This window comes from Melozone crissalis, unplaced genomic scaffold (assembly GCF_028551555.1).
Source record: "Melozone crissalis strain CALT ecotype California unplaced genomic scaffold, PUWL_Pcris_2 ptg000042l_1, whole genome shotgun sequence".
Taxonomy (NCBI): Eukaryota; Metazoa; Chordata; class Aves; order Passeriformes; family Passerellidae; genus Melozone; species Melozone crissalis.
The window spans coordinates 9558670-9579253 of record NW_026535820.1 but is presented as its reverse complement, the minus strand read 5'-3'; the positions used below and the strand labels follow the sequence as shown (position 1 = coordinate 9579253).

Here is a 20584-nt window from a genome sequence, read left to right as displayed (position 1 = left end):
TTTCTAATACCATGTTTCTTTCCAATTATGAAATACCAGCATGGAAGTTACACTCTGGTAACCTGTGTTGCTTGCTAAGTACAGGCATTTCACTTGAATTGAGATTCCAATTTAGGAATAGTTTGAATACAAATAAATCTAAAATCCACAAACTCCTGGTAAATGTTCTTAGAATCTGAAACTGCATCCAATGATACATGAAATTCCATGGCTTAATTTTCACCTATTTGTGAAGCTAGTATAGAAATATCAGGGCTACGTCCTGTGACTGCTCCTTTAATTTTTTTTTTAAATCCACCCAGATAGAGTTGAAAGAAAGATTTTAAACGTGTTAGCTACTATATGTTAATTAATCCATTTATCTGTTAAATTGCAAACAGGCAAACCTGGTTGTAGACATAATTGTCTACTCAAGATAAATCCTAGGAGAGATTTTCTGGTTAACCTTTGCTTTTTACCATATTAATGATTATATCTGCACAGCATGTTCACCCATACCCTGAACTGAGAGCACTAGATCAATTCATCCTGTACAATGAAGCAGAATCCTCTGCATGTTTTCACACTGTTTCTTATGCTCTGTCCTGCCTGAGATACCATAACTTTCCTAGGCAACCTGTTCTACTGCTTTCCTAGCCTTACACTTACATCACTAGATTTATTATGTCTTTTTGAGCTTAGAAATTTAGAAGCCAGCCACATTGTTTTGTTCCAGAGTCATACTCTTGACATTGATACTATTTCTTCCATGAATTTGTATAAATTCTTCAATAGACCTGCGATAAGTGTCCATAGTCTCCTGTGTCAATTTAGTTGCACTTGACCTTCTACCTGAGTACAACTAAACTTTCACATGCTACTTAAATCTCATTCCACATCTTTCTTTGGAAAACAGTGAAGGTTTTCTTCCACATCACTTTCTATTTGCTTCTCCCATGCTTTATAGACCTCTACCCTCTGGGCACTTGTATTGCTGCATTGTTCTTTGCAAAGAAGAATGTGTCTTTAATCTTCCTACTTAGATTTTTCTATATGTTGTTCTGACTCTTCAATAATACTTCCTTTTATCTAAGATGCCATCTTTTTTCAGAATCCTGCTGTCTTAGTCCAAACTGTGCTACAATGATATAGGAAAAGCTTTATGATGTTGATTATCCGGATAATATTATTAAAAATACAGGTTAATCCTCAGCGTTTTTGAGGGCAAATGTTTATGGACAACTGGAAGGGTTAATCAAAGGTGTAAAGGCATATGATCAGTGTCATAATCTAGAAAAGAAGTCCAAAAAGAAACAATTCACATGGCATTTCATACTGGCTGTTAATACAGAGTCAGTAATATAGCTGTTAGCTATAAAGAATTCACAGCCACTATGTTGAGCTGCAGAGTGCTGAGTGTCTTCCCAAGCAGATTCTTTGTTTTCAGGGAGCAGTTTTTATGCTGCAGACAATGAAAGTGTTCCTCAGTTTAGGTTTTTTAGGTATTTTGTGTGTTCATGTTCTTCATTGTTTGATAGGTTCCTGGGAAAGGGTGGAGCAGTGGGATGGCAAAATGTTCTGACCATACTGAGCTATTTAAGGTAATAGATATTAAAGCTGGTGGCAGAGACTGCAGAAGAACCTCATACACAGTGAATGGGTAATAAAATGGCAGATTAAATTCTTTGTAGCTAAATGAAAAGCGGTGTCTGTGAGGAGGAATAACTCTTTAAATTTGCATGCAAAATGATGGGCTCTGAAATATAGAAGTAGTAGGATATCATCTCAGTAGAAGTAAAAGAAAAGGAAAAAAGAACAAAAATGTTTAGAAACTATTAAAAAAAACCCCAAAACAAAACAAAAAAATCCAGCCACTTAAGGCAGAAAACACAGTCATGCCTCCAAAGACGTTCACTAGTGCAGATGCATAATAGATGCTGTGTTTTGTTGATTCATTTGTCTTAAAAAGTGCAAGAAGAATGTCAAGTGATATGAAATATCTTCTATACAAAGAACAGTGAAGCAAACAAGTATATTTATTCTGGAAAAGAGACGATGAGAGGAAAGGTGAGGGAGAAAAAAATATTAAATAGCATAGAGAAAATAAACATTTCTATTTCTTTTTGAAATGCAAGAGCTCAAGAGCATTCAATGTAATGTGCAGGTGGCAGATTCAAAACAAAAGGAGGTGGCTTTTTGCTCAATGTGTAATTAATACATTTTACTTTCTGGCACAAGATGTTGCAGATGGTAAAGACATATTGGTGCAAAAAGCCATTGCACATTGTCATGGAAGACGACTTTCCGCTGAGGCTGTTAAGTGCAAAGACGTAATCTCTGCTCAGGCAATCTCTGAACCACAAATTGCAAAAGGCTGAGAGACTTTATATTCTAGAAGCATCTCTGTGTATTTGCCCTGTTTTCAACTCTTCTATAGAAATCTGTTAGTGGTAGCTGTTGGCAACACTATACGTGATGGACTAGATGGTTCTGCAATTTAAAATACTACCAGTCTTCATTCCTTTTACATAGAACTACTTCAATTAAAAAGTTGGAATGGGGTTTTAGTGAGAGTTTCTAAGACTAGAAGGTGAAAGGAAGGAATATAAAGGGCAAGCTGTCTTGAGAGACAAGATTATGTCAGCAATATCCCTGAAAAATGTGGAATGGACAGGCAAAGAAAACAAAGTTAAGGAGGCTTGAGATACAAAAAAAAGGATCTCTCTTGACTGATAATGAATATAAGGAAAAGCTAGGAAGACAGAAAATTTCAACCAAGTGTAAGGAAAGAGATTAAAATGAGTTTGCAAAACAGTTTAAATAAAATCATTTTGGGTTCCATTAATTGTACATCCAGTAGTGTGTTTAATACAGTTCCAAATGTCTTTATAGTGAAGGGAAAAAGAAATGTAATGACATCAACCAAAAGTACATTATTACTAATGCTGAGGGAGTAGGTAATTTAATGTATTATTATGAGAATTCGTTGATAACAATGGGTGATTATGACCACTGTTGTCTAATGAATGTTAATTATTATCACAAAGAATGAAACTAATGATAGGTCCCTTTCTCAATTAGAGTTAGCTGTGAAGGAACATGAATGTTAGCAATACAGGAGATTTCTTCTAAGTCAAAGGTCATGTAGACTGACAGGAAAATTATATTTGGCTTAGAACTACAAAGAATAAAATTAAAAAGCAATGAGTGCTCCCGAAAAGTTATTTGCAAGATGTTCCTCCCAGCTAGATCTTATTTTGGGCTACATTTACTTACATGCAGGGGTATAACTTGCCATGGTAACTGTTTGAGGATATCGTGGATATAACAAGGTATGAATGCTGGAAGTCCTAAGGCTGTGCTAGGAATAATAACTTGGATGTTTTCTTTTTCTGATCACATTGTGGAGAATAGTCTGTCACAGACAGGAGAATGGACGAGATGACATAATTCATTCTAAAAATCATCTCTTCCTTCATTGCTTTATGGTCCTCATCCTTTTTCCTGCCTGGTGGCAAATCGGTTGGCAACAAATAAAAATTATAGCGTCTGTTTCTACTATCCATCTGGGGTTTTTTTAATGTCACCCACACACATGCCCATGTATCTACCCACCCACTTATATTATCTTGCACAGAACACATTCATTCTCTCACTCACATAATTTATTCATCCCAACATGCACTAGTGCAGCTGCCATTTAGCTTTTGTTTACTGGTAGCCGTAGCAATATTTAAACAGATGTCTATTTACATCCGAGGAGCACATCAATTCTTGCCTGTATGCGTGTACAGCCTTAGTTATAGTTTCTAATGTCAGTATCTTCCTTTGTTTGCATAGTCATCAACAGTATTTCTGTTCAGAGTTGAATAATACAATAGTTCCTATTTGAATAATAGGGTATCTTAAAATGTAAAATACTTGAAAATGTTTTAAAATAAAATGCCTTATTCAAACAGAAATTTAAATTACCAGGTCTATCCTGATTCCTGAAGAACTCACTTTGATTCCTTTATGAGGGATTAGTTGAACTTCAGTTTTCATGAGCTTTAGGTTTTTTGATCAGAGGTTTGTTTCGATCCAAAACAAGGGATGGTGTTTTGTAATAAAACCTGAACTGCAGTGATCATGATGAGGAAAAAATGTATATATTCAAGGATCCACATAGTTTCTGAACAAGTTCTCCAAATATGAGTGTCAGCCTATAACATCTTTCCTTATTCTCAGAAAAAGATACTTCAGCATTGAAAGGAATTTGTCTTTCCAAATGCAAACTTGTCAAAGATAGAAGATAAGGTCAAATATATATGGTCTAATATATATGGTAATATATATGGTCTAATCAGTTTGCTATTCTTTTTTCCTCTCTCTTCTCAGGTTTGTATCTCTGAAATGAGAGCAGTAGACCTTGGACAGTTAAGCAAAGTGCTTGTTGAGCACCATAATGTGGGTTATGGAGCTGGATGGTACCTCGACCAAGTTGTCATCCATGAATCAGGCAAGACTGAAGAACAATATGTATTTCTTTGCCAGCAATGGTTAGACAGTGGAGTTGGTGATACACAGATGGAACGAACATTGAAACTTCTTGGAAAAGTCAGGAATGGAGTGTTGACAGGAAAGATTTATGGTAAGGTCCAAAATCCTCAAAACTCTTTCCAGCTTTGGTTTTAATTGTAATCCATAATATTTTTTTTTGTTATTTTTAAGGCTAAAACCAAACTACAGAAACAGTATAGCTTGAATGTGAACTCCTTCTCCTACACCAATTTTCTCTCCAAACACTTTCCTGAGACGGTAAATGCAATTACAATGCTCAGGGAAGAAAAACTAGAGCATAAGGGAGATATTAAGTGACAGAGGCAGCGAAGGTACTATGATTTTAGTTGAGGTAAGAAAAAAAGCTGAAGCAGAAAGAAGTAGGTTGTTCCATATGGCATTCAATGCAGAGCAGAAGGCTCCTGCAACAGTGATGAAATCACAAGAGATACAAAAACTCTTTTAGCAGAATGTGATTTTCCCTTATGTTCGTATATTTGCAGAAAGCATTTGCTTTTATTTGCAGTTTTCTTTTTTACTTATATCAATGGCACAAGTTCTTGCAAACAGTTAGTTGACCTGAAGTCAATATTCTATTCAGATTGTTTAATTAACAAACTACCAAAATTCAGAAACAACTTAGACACTGAAAACATGCTTTGCCAGGATACTGTATTTTTTAGCTCTCTCATGTGTCTTTCTTGAAGAGGTGTAAAATGCTGGTTTGGGTCCATTTATGAAAACTGAATCAGAACTGATAGACCAAGCTATGTAAAGTTTAACTAATTTGAAGGTGTGAGTTTGCATTCTGTATCAGCCATTTTGTAAACCAATCTCTATTAACTTCCATGATCCTGCATATTTCCTTTTATGTTCAGAGAATTTTATACTATACATTATTGCAGATAAAACTAATAGATTATATCCTCATATTTAGTCATCTAAGGTTAGTCCACTTGTGCATATCTCGTATCATCTAACAAAACAGAAATAATGTTACTGATAGTACAGAAGAACAGAAAACCATGGAAATATTAGCATATTATGAGCAGCTAGAGTAGTGACAATTTCAGAATAAGAAATAGCTGTATCTCACCACTGCAACTATTCTAAGTCTCTATTAAGTAGATTCCATAGGTGTCCTACATAGTCCATAGAGCGAGGCAGGTGTCTCCTGAGGGAATTTCAGAGAAGCCCAAGATTGGTCAAAATCTGTCATATATTTCTTCACGGATAATATGAAGAGTGAGAGAAATCTTGCATCCTTGCTATGCACCTTGATTAATGTCTGAATATAGCTGTGTAAAAACAGTTTCCTTCCTTGGTTTCCCACACACAGACATAGTCCTCAAAAATCTGAGTACAGATTTGATAATAATTTCATGTCTATGGTTATTAATACTCAGTGCTGTATCTATTGAAAATAATTTTTGGTCTGGGTGTATAGTAAATCCAGAATTAATATGACAAGTAAGCAGAGAGCCTATGAAGAATGGGTAAATAAAAGACAAATCAGCAAAGAGCAATATACCTTAGGGGTCAGAAACTGTATGGATACAATGGAATCTACTAAATTTCAAGCTAAATCAGACTTTGTAAAAGAAGTAAAAGAAACGGTAATGGTTCTTCAACCCTTTATTCATTAAAAGAACTTTCAAAGATGAGTAACTATTCAGGAACAATCGAGTGCAGACTGAAGATCATAATCCCTAAACAAATAGAATACCTTGTCTCTCTTCTCATTAAGGAGCCATAATGTTGGCCAGGGAAGCAAAAAGCGCAGTTACCAATGGAATGAGCTTACTGGAAATCAGAAAATCTGAAACACAAATAGAACTTTGAGCTCCATTTACTCAGAGTGACAATCAGGGTAGTTGTTAGTCCAGTGGCAGGTCTAATAGCAAGGATTTAAAACAATTTTATGAAGGCTTAACAAACATAATGCCTCCATCTAAAGAATAAAAAGCATAATGTAGGTGAATACAGACCTAGTAATTGTTCACATGAAAATCTTTATAACACGCTTTTGAAGAAATGAATAGTTGAGACAATAGAAGCAAATAAGAAATGAGAAGGAATGCACCATCTTTACTAAAGATAGACTGTAAAATAAGATGATGCTACAGAAATATTTTGCAGTAAGACAAATATAATGTCATTTAATCTAAATTCTTGTATTGAATTTTATTTTCTCTATGGGAAATTATTAGGTAATCACAAGAAAGTGAAAAGTAGTAGTAAAGGAAGAATTGTAAAGAGCTGGAGAAGAGACAATGAATATGTTAATGAAATCTTTTGGGTCTACAAAGCTGGGAGTGCTATCAGATGAAAAGGTTGTGTGATAAACTTTGAGAACTGACAGGAATTGAACAGAACTCTGCCGCAAGCAGCTTGTATGCAATTAAGTGTAAACTCAACTTGCTATTGGAGCTCTCAATTCTGATACATGGTTTCATTTCAATTGTTTTGGGATTTTTTAAGAATTAGGACCTAACAAGCTAGGGGTCCAAAAACTGTATTTGATCTGTACTGCCATGTTTTGTAATGATTTCTGCTACACAAATTCATCAGCAGGAGGACTATGAGAAACACCTGGGTTTGTTACAAGATCACAGGATAATTTTGAGGCAGTACTGTGACATGGCTATGGGGTTACTGTGACCCCACAGTGTGTGTAGGCATTATTAATGAAAATCAAAGCAACTTACTGGCTTTAAAGAGAAACGGTGATATTTCATCAGCAATGCTGTGTGTAATTGTGGCCACGTCTGTCCAGAAGGACTAGATCAAGCTGGAATAGTTGTAAAGAAGATATGATGACTGAGAAAATGGCGACTCTGTTGTGGAAGTGTAATGAAAAAAGTGACAGATTCAGAATAGCTAATGAAATGCTCAAAATGGACACAGTAGTGATCTATCAAATTAATGGTGGCTTACACATCAAGAAGAGAAGAGAGTTATTTAAGCTAACAAAGTTGTCATAAAAATAAATGGGTTTCAGCAGTCCACTAATGCCTTTACAAGAGAATGAAATATTTCTGAGAAAGAAACAAAGAAAGATTAGATTTTTAGCACTGCACTCTGTGTTGGGTTGACTGTGGCTGGATGCCAGGTGCCCATCAAAGGCTACTCATCCTTCCTCTCCTCAGCTGGACAAGTGGGAAAAAAAACACAACAAAAGGTTCATGAGTCAAGATAAGGACACGGAGGGATCACTCAGCAGTTACTGCTGACTTGACCAGGGGAAATTACCTTAATATATTACAAATTAAATTAGAGCAGGATAATGAGAACTAAACCCAAATCTAAAAACACCTTTCCTCCTTCTTCCTGGGCTAAATTTTACTCCCAATTTTCTCTACCTCTTACCATGTAGTTGTGCAGCAGGACAGGAAATGAAGCTTGCAGTCAATTTATCATGTTGTCTCTATTGCTCCTTCCTCTTCCACTCCAGCATGGGATGACAAGAGACAGTCCTCCCCAAACCTCTCCAAAGTGAGGCCTTCCAATGGGCTGCAGCTCTTCCTGAACTGTTCCAGCATGGGCTCCTTCCATAGGGTGTAGTGCTTGAGGAGAAACCTGCTCCAGCACAGGCTCTCTCCTCGGGGCCATAAGGTCCTGCTGGGACTCTGCTCCACTGCAGGCTCCCACGAGGTCACATCTTCCTTTGGACATCCTCCTACTCCATCATGGGATCCCCCATGGACTGTAGATGGACCTCTGGTCCACTGTGGACTTCCATGGGGCACAGGGACACAGCTGCCTCATAATGGTCTTCACCATGGGCTGCAGGGGAGTCTCTGCTCACCCTCTTTCTGCAATGACCCGAGGACCTTCAGAATTGTTTCTCTTGCAGTTTCCTACTCTTCTCCAGTTACAATTATGCAGGTCTTTCTGCCTCACTTTCTTAAATACCTTATCCCAGAGGTGCTCTCACCATCACTGATGGCTCAGCCTTGGCCAGGGGTGGGTCTGTCTTGGAGCAAGCAGGCATTGGCTCTGCTGCACAGGGGGAGCTTCCAGTGGCTTCTCACAAAAGCCATCCCTGAATCCCCTCTTCTACCAAAATGAGGCCCTGCAAACCCAGATCACTGCTTTATACTTAACTAAGGAGAAGGAAGGAAGCTGCTTTTAAATTGAATCTTAACAAATTAATCAGAAATGATACAATTTAATTTATGTGCTATAGCTGGCCTATGGCACTGTACTATCCAGCTGACATAGTCCTGGACTGGAATCTATACATTCCAGGACTGGAATGTACAGATTCCAGCTACCTGTATATTGATAGTTTAAGGCCAAGTATTACAGTACTAAAGGGGTAAAATATCCTAGATTATGTCACATGGGATGTGATAAATTTTAATTTGACTTCCATTTTTTCACAGATATCATTGGTTTCATTTACATTTAATGTTCATAGGCATGAAAATAGATTTAGGATTATTCATGAAGTCGTAACACTGAAGTTATTTTAGATGATTTTACAGATGGCGAGTGCTAAATTTTTATGTCAACAAGTGCAGGATTTATGGCACAGATCCTCACCTGATCTAAAGCAATAAAGCTTTATTTGCATTAGTTATAGTAGGAGACAAAGACTTTCCTGTTGTGGTTACTGAACATTCTGAAGCTGAGGTAGGAAGCTGGAGTTTATGGACATAAACTCCAGGAGTGTCTGATTCCATTACTCAAAGTAAAACAACCTGTTTTACAAAATAGCTATTTGAAATTATCACATACATACTTTGTCTCAATTTGCATAAACAGAGAAAAGTCATGCTATTAAAAAAATTCTGCTCAATTCTGCAGTAGCCTAGGTGATCAAAAATTCTGATTTTCAATTTTTTAAAATTGAAACCATGACTTTGACAACCCTGAATTTTCCATATATGCTATTAACATGAATTAAAATATTAAAGCTAGCTAAATCAGTGAAATTTTCTTGGATGAAGTTTCTGATCTTCAAAACTGTCTTGTTGATTGAAATTTTAACCAAATATCTGTTCCATATAAAGTTGCCAAAATTACTTAGGAGCCTACCTGACACCAGACCGCAGTCTTTCTGAGCCTTCAGGGATCTGTCAATTCATCTCCAGTGCTTAAGTGACTAAATGTTTCAAAAAGACCTAGCAAAAATTCTCCTGGAGTCTTTCCTGAGTCCCTAAAGTAGAACAAATCTATGTGATACTATATAGGATTATTTTTAATCTCTCAGCAAAAATTATTTCTTCACAGAAGAAATGGATAAAGTTTTTTACTTTGCTGTCATGATAATTGTGGTGAGATGTGATAAAAATACTCCTTTTCAAGCACTGGACCAGTTTATCTCACCACCATATTCTTACAGTATGTATGGAGCATATTTTAACATGCTCAGTTAAGTAAATCCCAAAAAAGTTAAAATTAAAATATTCTCTGACCAAAGGCAAACCTGATAACCAGTGGTATCTTGTAAAAAATATGCTGCTGGTGACTGGTGATTTAAAATCATCAGGAGATATTTATAAGGGGCAGGGGGAGAAATCAACAGATTGTCATGGCTCTTCCCAAGTCTCTAATTTGGAACTCACAGTTTCATCTGCATGTTGCTCTGGACTGGCCCATCTCTAAAGTGTCAGCTACAGCTGTTGAAGGACTGATGTCCAGGTTTGCTTTTGACTAAATCAATAATAGGGAGTTAACCTGTCATGTGCCAGTATTTGAACTCAGTACAAAGGTGGGAATGGGTTGCTAGTCTCTCACTAACTCAGCCTCTTACAAGCTGATGTATTATTTTGGATATTCAGCAAACCTGATTTTTTTACTGCTGTTTTATTTCAACAGGAACTTGGGATATCCATGTCACAACAAGTGATATTTCTTCTAGTTCCATGAACCCTAAAATGTCCCTAACTGTATGTGGTGAAAAAGGAACTTGTACTTCAGTCACATTCCCCAAAGGATCCCTTAAAAAAGAGCAGATTTATGAGACTTCTATTGAACTAAGTAAGAAATTTAATACTATATTCAAAGTTCGCCTAGAAATTGAAGAAGCCGGAGAAGGAGAGAGTTGGCATTGCCGTGAGGTAAAAACTAAAACCTAAAGCAATTATTTATTGTGTCTCTATTATATATGTTTTTTTTTCTTTCCATATTCTATTGTTATTTCTTCCAGTTTTCAGTCCTGTCTGAGATTGTTAAATTTTTAATTTACAGAAGCTGCAACTGTTGTAGAGAGCTATCTTCAGAGACTGCTCAAAACACTAGGATAGCTATGGATAATAAAAATCTTGTGAACCTGGATGGATTTCTGGACAGCCATACATACAGATGTGCTATCATCTTTAGCACATCAGTGATGCCTTTTCAGAACTGTACTCACTGGCATACATTGCAGTATTTACATAACTCCAAATTGGCTGTTACATGTTGTAGAGTCAGTGATCCATGGCAAATAATTAAGTCAGACACTAGAAATGCATTTTGATGAAAATATCTGCCTTTTAAGTTGGCATGTGAAAAAAAGAAGTGAATAGCAAAAGTGACAATCTTTCTTCTGATATCCAGCTAAAATCTGACATCACACTGAAATTGCAGTGGCATTTCTCTATACAAAAAAATATCTTCATCTTCTTCTGCAGGAAAAATAAAAACAATTCTAAAGGAAAGATTAATCTTCTTTAAAACTGCAGACATGCTTTTTGTCCATTAATGTTTCTATTTTGTTCTCATTAAAAATTGGAGAAAAAATAATTTTCCTTTCCAATACATGGTATTACTGAGCTGACCTCTCTGACATTTAAATGTTAGGCAGGTTGTTAATTTCATCTTCATAGCCAGATGAAGTAGTCATCCAACAAATCTATCAAAATTAAGACTGCTTCTGAAGTATTGTAGGAGACAGTAAATCACAGCAAAAATTTCAGAACAGAAACCTGGCAGTTGAAAAGAGTGACATCTATTAGTCTGCTTTATTTCATTAGCTCAGAACAATTACTGAAAGCTCAGTTTAAGAGACATCAGCAAATTTATATAAATAAGGAAAAGATGCACCCTTACCTTAGGTAGGAAGAGGTAGAGAAAGAAATTATAAATTTCCCTGTTTTGGGATACATGCCAATTATGTGGGTTTTAGGGAGACATTTCTTCTTATTCCATAGTTTTGATAGCAGGAATGGCTGAATCCTTGTATAAAATAACTGGGTTGGTTTAGGAGGGTGTGGATAATACCTGTTATTAAAGATAGCTTAGCAGTGTATTTACACTGCTGGTTAGAATCACCATGGTCATTTCTGTGCTATTTTGTTTTGATTTTACAAGATTGTACCTCCAGAGAGTCTGAGATTTCTGCCTTCTATTAAAAGTAAATGCAGGTGTAGTTGGTTGAATTCCATATTTAGATTCAGACTTCATTCTTATAGCCATAACTACAAAATAATAATCCTGATTTTTTGAGGAAATGGAAATAGAAAATAATGCCTAGAACAAAATTAATTAAGGCATGCCTTATTTCTGCAGCATGTAATAGCTAATATCTTCATTCTTGCTTCTTTCTTGAAGAAATAAAACACTTCTTGAAGAAATAAAACACAGTAAATGAAATCTGAGTTTCAATAAACAGTTCAGGAATATAGATATTATTATGAAAGGAAAATTGTGCTAGCATTATTCTTCATAGTGCATTTTAAAAACTCTTTTCAGTTTGTCTGTCATAATGAAAAATACTAAAAGTCTTTTGAAGACAAAACAATGCTACCATCTCCCAATGACAATTCCTAACCAAAGCTGGTTTTGCTTACTGGCTTAAAGGTTTGGATTTTTTACTGAATTAGGTCATGAAGAATTGAAAGGAGTGAATTACAGGCGCCCTTTTTAACTCAGGGTTACTTCCTACAAAGTACTTTCAAATATGTTCTCTGGTCTGGGTTTAAATAGTTTTGAAAATGGGAATTTATCTCAGTGTAGCTGGTAGTACCATACTGTAAGATATCTCATTATTAAAACATGCTTTCTTATAGAAAGAATAAGCTTCTTAGCTCAGGATCACCATTTTCTTAGTTTATACACAGAATTTCATGGAGATTGAAATTACTATCAGACTCTATATATTCAAGTGATACATATGTACTGGTATATACATACAGATATAGATATATATACATGTCAGAAAGCATTCTTAATTTCTGTATTTCAGTTTTTTCCAGAACATTTCTTTTTCTTTCTCCTGTTACTTAGAATAAGAAAACATTCTGCACTGAAAAGTATTGTGGTATATTGACATTTCTCACAAGCTGAAATGTGCCCATATCAACACTTCTTTTTCTTCCATATGCTAGATGAATAGGTTACATAAAGGAAACTTTTTGAACAATTTAAAAAATATTTTTTTCTTCGCTGCAGTCTCTGCAGCAGTAATGTTGACAACACTTTAATTACCTTTAATTGGGAAAGATATTTATTCCTTCTCATTTGAAAGGCTGTTTTCAAAAGCATTTTAGAAAAATTTATTTCCTCTTATTTTTAAATTTTAAAATGATGTGTCATAGCTGTTTAATAGTTTGTCTTTAGGTATAGTTTGCATTAGAGCACAACAGATGCCAAAGTTATTTCTTTTTATTTCTTTGATAAGGTAAAGCTTCAACACAGAGAAACTAAAAATGTTCTAGAATTCCCATTTTGTCATAACTTTGTCGATGAAGAAGGAGGAAGAGTGACTGAGCTTCCAGTTCTCACAGCTGGGTCTCCTTTTCCATCAGGTTTGTCACAAATTGGAAACACTGGGAAAGATTTGGTCAGTGATGATGTCCAATTTTCAGAGCAGTCCAAAGGTTTTTGCAGGTATTTTCTGTTAATTTCCACCATGGCTAGGTCCAGTCCAGTGTTTAAAACCAATATCTTACACCCTAAAGCTGAGCATTGTGCGCTCAAGTCTGATTGGTATCAGTTTGTGACACATAAAAGAGCAAGCATACGGCACTGAAACTCCTAAAAGGGTTTTGAGCAGTGCTCAGAGTTTAGCTTTTTCTCAATAATATGATCTGGTTCACTCACAGTGTGAGCAAGGGAAGCACAGAAGAGATAAGTCTTGTACTGTAATTTCAGGCAAGAAGGAGCTCCATGCCCCTCTCCACCCCAAACAGATCTCTTGTTGTTTGTTTCCTAGAATTGCAGATTTTCTTTTCCTGTGACCCAGCAGTTGTATGTCATCCAATTCCATCAGAGTTGTGCCTTGGTCCCCTCAAGACTGAATATGTTTAGTTTGTTCTGTGTTTTTTATGAGGTTCTATAACTATAGTTAGAGAAGAATAGAAGAACTCTTATCCTAAATGAATATTCTACCATGATAATATCATAGGCTACTCCAGAAGTAAAGGGTTTAGATCAAGTACAGAAGTAATCTGTATATTCTTGCCTCTTTTTCTGTGCTTTTAAAGTTAGGATCAAACAAAACACTTAGACAGAAACTTCTTAAATGTGAATTTGAGAAAGTATTGATGGGAAATTCATTTAACAAATTCTTTGCTTTTAAATACTTTTTAGATTTATTTCTTTATGGAAGAACACAGATATTTAAATCTTTAAAAATGCTGCTGCTTTTTCTGAGGAGCATTTAATGTGAGGAAAGATACTTTTTCTTTACCTCTTCCCACATTTTTTTCTCCTTTTGAATTGAATGTTTTGGGGATGTGACCTCTTTTTGGTTTTAGGAACCACATCACCACAGTGTTACGCATTTCTCTGGGAGTGCAAGCAGGTATTTCACATAAGCAGCCTTTCAAGGAGTGCTCAGCTGGGGGGTTGAGTGTTCACACTGCATGTTCTCTCACGTGTCATCTCCTCTCCTGAGGCCACTAACTCCAACTGGTGCAGTGCAGAGTGAACAGCCACCGACTGGACCATGATGCAGAGGAAATACAGAAGTTGCTTCTTCCTGACAGAATCCAGCTTCATTTGAACTCATGAGTCTCTGAACACAGATACACTTGTTCAGTGATTTAGTATCATCCATGGCCTAGAAAGTTTTTCATTGGAGTGTCATGTATTTAAATGCATGCAAGAGGTGATAAGAGTATTATTTACATGCTTTTATACCAACCTGTTATGTGCTTATTTTTTTCCTCTTCTGTCTGTGTTTCAGGCCCACTCAAATTATTTAGCTTATTATTCTTCATAATAGTTACTCTTAAATTTTAATTACAATGCATCTATGTGCTTTTACAAGCATTACACTCTATTTTGGTCCTCTGATCACTCCAGATAGGATGAAAAATGAAAATATAATAGAAGTAATTGATTAAATAACATATATTTTAACTGGTTTAGGTTTGGTAAACCTTTGCTCTCTTTTTCCCCACAGTGAAAATCTATGTTCTCTACATCACCACGGGAGCTATCCCTGGGTCAGGAACAGATGCAGATGTGTACATCATGCTGCAAGGCTCCTTGGGAGATACTGGCAGAAGAAAGTTAATTAGGAAAGGAGATGAAAATTTCACTAAAGGAAAGGTATGCGTATGAGTTCTGCATGATATTTTTCACTTTTAGAATCCAGTCCAATCACTGTGGATTTAGTAGGAATAGGGAAGTCTACAAATTCAGTTTACAACACTCTGTGATTAAGTGTTTGTCTATCAATATCTCAGCCTTATGTGGGAAATACCAATCCTTGAGCAGCTGATGCTAGCAACACTGACAGCTGATAAAGTGGCTATATCAAGTGCTTTCATATTCAATTTTACATCCAAATTTTAATACCTCTTTTCTGCCCATGCCACTCTTCAGACTATGGCACCTTTCCCTGATTTCTACTGTCTACTCCTCTGTCTGGCTCTTGGTCTCTCTCCAAACTGTCAGACACTACTGTCCATAGTTTTCTTTGGTGTTCCAGGAGGGTCCCTCATTCACTGTGCAGGAGTGAGTCATGTACCTCATAGACATAGACCAGTCAAAGTCCAATATTGCTGCCAGAGATGCTTTTCCTTGATGCATTGTCAGTATAAGCAGAAATTGGAGGGAGTTTAGGTACTCAATGTGCTGCAGAAACATGGGTAGATTTACAGAAAAATGCATGGTTTTGACATGAAACCTTGTGCCTGTCAGAAACTCTGGACAGAGGGAGTGAAATTTTCAGCTGAAAAGATCACAAGATATTTTGAACATGGAATAAATAAATTGCTTGTACTTACTCTGGCTCTTTTTTGGAAACAAATTTGAGGACTGAAACAATTTTATAAGCATTCCAAAACAAATATCTGTTACAGAAGACTTGGGTTGGAGTAGTTGAAGTTTAGAAAAAAATCCACCAGTGTCTTGCAACAATTAAGTTATTTTAATCTGTTGGTGTTGGCTGCCAAGAAAATGAGAGTTTCTTCAAGGATGCAAGCTTCCAAATCAGCCTAGACCGATAGCCAAAGCAGACATGGTATATGTGATTAGGAGGGGCTCAGCTCCTAACTACCCCTAGCCTCACCAATTCAGTGTCAATTGAAAGTGGATATTATATTTCTGGATTTCAGCTACTTGAAATACTTATTCATAAGAAAAGTTGGAGAGTTTAAATCTTTGTTATTTAAGGGATTAAATACTGTGGGTGAGGCTACTCAGTTTTGATAAAGTCACATTTGTCTTCCTTAATGCTGGAGTTCAGGTCAAGGTTTACTGATAAGCTTATTTAACTGAATTTTAGAGCTGCAGTCCTTTTGTCCTCATGAAGTAAAGTTAGTTTAATATAAGTTTTACTAGATTCCTCCTTAAGTTATTGTCCCACAAGTGAGTAGTCTGATTTCTAGACTGGTAGTTTTTAATGAAGAGGGACCAAGGATGTGCATCTAGAAATGTTGACTAAGAAAGCAGAAGTGAGCCACAAAGATTTATAACCTTGAAGGGTAGTTTTATAGTATTAGCATCTACTTCAGTATAGCTCAGAATTTTTCTCTCTTACAGAGTAAGATGCAGATCTGGCATGTAGCCATCTCTTTATTATTTATTTGACATTTTATAGGAGCAGTGTGTGAATATAACACAGTAGCCTTGTATTTCTAAATGTAGATATCAGCACAGGAGGATTTTAGGGCTCTAAGAAGAAATTGCTTGTATATAAGTAATAGAGAAACATATAAAAGTCTTGATTCACTCATTATTCAGTGAAAATAAAGGTATTTGGTTAATTAAAAAGTAAAAAATTATTCTGCAAGAAAGGCTCATGCCTATGCAGCAGTATTTCTTCATTATATGTTTTGGAAGTTTCCCAATGTTTTCTTCCCTTTAAAAGTAATCTCCAAAAAGACCCTCAAGTGTAGAATGTCTCTTTCTATACCAGCCCAATCACATATTGAGCCAAGCACCCCTGCAGTTAGAGATTCTGCACTTGGTGGTTTAGGGGATTTGGAGTATAACAGGCAGAATTTGCATTCGGAATCTTAACAGTTGTTCTGACATTTTAAAATGTGCTTTTCCTTGCAATAATTTTTCCCCTGACTATACTGTAACAGCTAGTGAACTGGAACAGTGTTTCTGTTCAAAATCATATCAAAATATGGTGTTAGTCTCCCAGAATGTCAGGGCTGTTACAAGCAACAGTTTAGCTATGCAGAAGTACATAGAAATGTTTAAATATTCAGCAAAATTTGCAGTGGATTGGAGATATTCTTCTCTCATTTAACATGTTTTTTATTTTCACGAGCCAAGTTACATGATAGTAAAAGAGTGAATTATCATCTTGTATCTGAAAAGTTTCTTTGTGCCTTTCCAAAGTCCTTACCCCTGTGAAACCATCAGAGAACTTGAAGGTAAAGTAATGTGCATGCTATTATTAATTCACCGGTAAGGGCCTGCAGCTCACCCCTGAGAGGGCAGCGCTGCCACCGTAGAGAGCTGAGATTCTGGTGATCTGCTCATACTAATGAGTGTGAGGACTTGTCCTGCAAGATCCATAGTCTTTCAAATTGCTGTGACATTGATGCCTTGTTTGATGTTCTCCTAAAAGCTGTGAGGACAGACAACGCAATCTCAGCACACATCTTCCAGCAGTTCAGCTTTCCTGAAATCCTAACCATATTTATTCATGATTCATGAGTCAGTTTAAGCCTGATTGATGTTACCTGTTTATGAGCATTTTCTTGAACCAAGTATACTCAGTTCAGACATCCTGTGAAAACCAGGGCCCAGTTGTGTAAAATCCTTACAGTATCTCCATGTTGCTTCTGACATGCAATGTTTTTTCCGCAAATGTCATTCTTGATGCTTCTTTATATGGCCTTTGATAGACTTGCTGTATGCTCTGTCATATGGCTGTGAGTTATCCAAAAATTACCTCTTTGAGAATGTGGGATTTTTTCAGATCAGTTCCATCAATACCAGTAAAGTACACTGAATATATTATGACTGATATTTAAGTATTTTAATCTAGGTTTTATGAAATTGGCCAGTATTTTAAGTATTCTACTTTATAGAAGCACTAAATTCTCTGACAATTTTTGCTTCATTCTATTAGTATTTGAAAAGATATATTCTTTATCCTGCCCTATATTTAGACATCAACTGCTCAGGTTGGTGCCATGGTAACTGCAGCACATACAAAAATTTTCAGTGAGAGGTGACTGTTGGTGCTCAGTTTCAGTACTCACAGATTAAGCACTGACAATTAAAAAAAAAAAAAAAACTTCAGCAAAAAGTCCATGTATGCCAGGATATACAAAGAGTCAGAATGTGGGGCAGTGTCCTGAGGTCATAAGTAGGAAGCCAGGGAAGTCCACATCCCACCACACTGACAGTACTGCTATTTTGTGACTGCAGATAAACCCTCTCTTATGGAAAGCATGCCTGACATAATGATTAAATAGGTGCCAAATGTCATTGATCCAAATGTATTAATCACAGTGGCAGGCTGTTGGCCAAGTTACTGTTATACAGGAATGAACACTAAATCAATCTGGTCATCACAGAATCACAGAATTGTTTAGGTTGGAAGAGACCTTTAAGATCAAGTGCAGCCGTTGACCCAGCATTGCCAAGTCCACCACTGAACCATGTCCCTGGCTACATGTTTCCCTGGGCAGCCTGTTCCAATTCTTGACAACAATTTCATTGAAGAAATTTTTTCATATAGCCATTCTAAACCTTCCCTGGTGCAACTCAAAGTCATTTCCTCTTGTGCTGTGGCTTGTTATCTGGGAGAAGAGACCAACCCCAATCTGGTTGCAACCAATCTTCCCCCCCCGAGCCTCCCTCCTTTCAAGCAGTTACAGAAAGCAATCAGGTCTCCCTGAGCCTCCTTTTCTCCAGGCTAAATACCCCCAGTTCTATCAGCTGTTCCTCTTAGGATTTCTGCTCCAGACCCTTCACCAGTTTCGTTGCCATTCTCTGGACACACTCCAGCACCTCAATGTCTTTCTTGTAGAGAAGGGCCCAAAACTGAACACAGAATTCAAGGTGTGGCCTCATCAGTGCAGAGTACAGGGGGACAATCATTGCCCTGGTCCTGCTGGCCACCCTTTGTCTGATACATGCCAGAATGCCTTTGACTGCCTCGCCCACCTGGGCACACACTGGCTCATGTTCAGCAGCTGTCAACCAGAACCTCCAGGTCCTTTTCCACCTGGCAGTTTTCCAGCCACTCTTGCCCAGTCCTGTAGCATTGCATGGGGTTTTGAGACCCAAGTGAAAGACCTGGCACTTGGTCTAGCTGTACTTCATGCAGTTGGCCTTGGCCCTTGGATCCAGCCCATCCAGATCCCTTTGCAGAGCCTTTCTGCCCTCCAGCAGATCAACACTCTCACCCAACTTGGTGGTGTCTGCGAACTGACTGAGGGTGCCCTTGATCCCCTCCTCCAAATTATCAATAAAGATATTAAACAGGATGTCCAGGTTTAGAGTAAATTTGGGGAAGAATCCCCCAAAGGAGCTCCGGTGGGAAAAGCAGATCCAATCGGCCCCTCCCCCCAACTGGTCTGGGAGGGAAAAAATACCTCCTTGGAGAAAGGTGGAAAAAACTGTTTATTAAACAATAAAACCAACACAATATCAAACAATGAGACCCCTTGCCACTCTAAAAGAGATGACAAACTGAGAAAACCCCGGGTTCAAGCAGCAGCTCACTCAGTCTCTGATCAGTCCCCCTGGTGCTGGAATTGTCGCAGGCCAGGCCTGGCCTGGTGCGCCACAGCTGCAGCTGCCGGTGCTCTCCTGGGTGTTCAGTCCAGAGCAGTTTCAAGAGGTCCAAAGAAAAAGGAAAAAAAAAAAGTCCAGGGAACTTCTTTGCCTCAGCTAGCTAAAAACTAGCTAAAAAGCAAAAGAAGAGCTCTGTCCCGCTGTCTGTTCATCCACAGACAACATAGCCCAGGAGCAGGAATGTGGAGAAGTGCAGTGTCTGAAAACAAACTGCTGCTTCTTCTCTCCCCCCCTTCACTCTCTGGAACACTCTTAAAGGTACAAAACTTCAACATAAACAGAATGAGACAATTGGGGATAAAAGCATCATATAGTCAACCCACGACACAGGACTGGAGCCAGTGCTGAGCCCTGGGGAGCACCAGTAGTGACCAGCCACCTGCTGGATTTATCTCCATTCACCACCACTCTCTGGGCCTGGCCATCCAGTCAGATTTTACCCAGAGAAGGGTGCACTCATTGAAGCCATGAGCAGACACTTTCTCCAGGACAATGTTGTGGGAAATTGTATCAAAGGCTTTCTTAAAGTCCAGCTTACCAAATTTCACAGCCTTTCCTTCCTTCACTAAGGAGGTCACTCTGTCATAGAAGAAGATCAGGCTGGTCAGGCAGGACCTGCCTTTCATAAGGCCCTGATGGCTGAGCCAGTGTGTGAGTGCTGTGTGATGGTACTCGAGGTGATCTGTGCCATGACCTTCCCTGGCACATAGGTCAGGCCTGTAGTTCCCTGGATCCTCCTTCCCACCCTTCTTGTAGATTCATGCTACATTTATTTGATAATTTCCAGTCAAATGGGACCTGTCCAGTTAGGTGGGATTGCCTGTAAATGATGGAAAGAGCACTTCTGCCAGCTCCCTAGGTACCCTTAGGTGAATCCCATCCAGCCCCATATGTGTGTCTCTGTGCTATAGCAGGT

General features: G+C 37.6%; 1 protein-coding gene across 1 annotated transcript in view; it reads left to right on the top strand.

Moving 5' to 3' along the window:
- The window catches only part of LOC128942654 (lipoxygenase homology domain-containing protein 1-like), a 113108-nt gene that overhangs the window by 67367 nt on the left and 25157 nt on the right, over positions 1-20584 (top strand). The window contains 4 exon segments of the mRNA XM_054285243.1: positions 4357-4609; positions 10345-10586; positions 13130-13256; positions 14858-15006. Coding sequence (XP_054141218.1) covers positions 4357-4609; positions 10345-10586; positions 13130-13256; positions 14858-15006 — 771 coding nt within the window.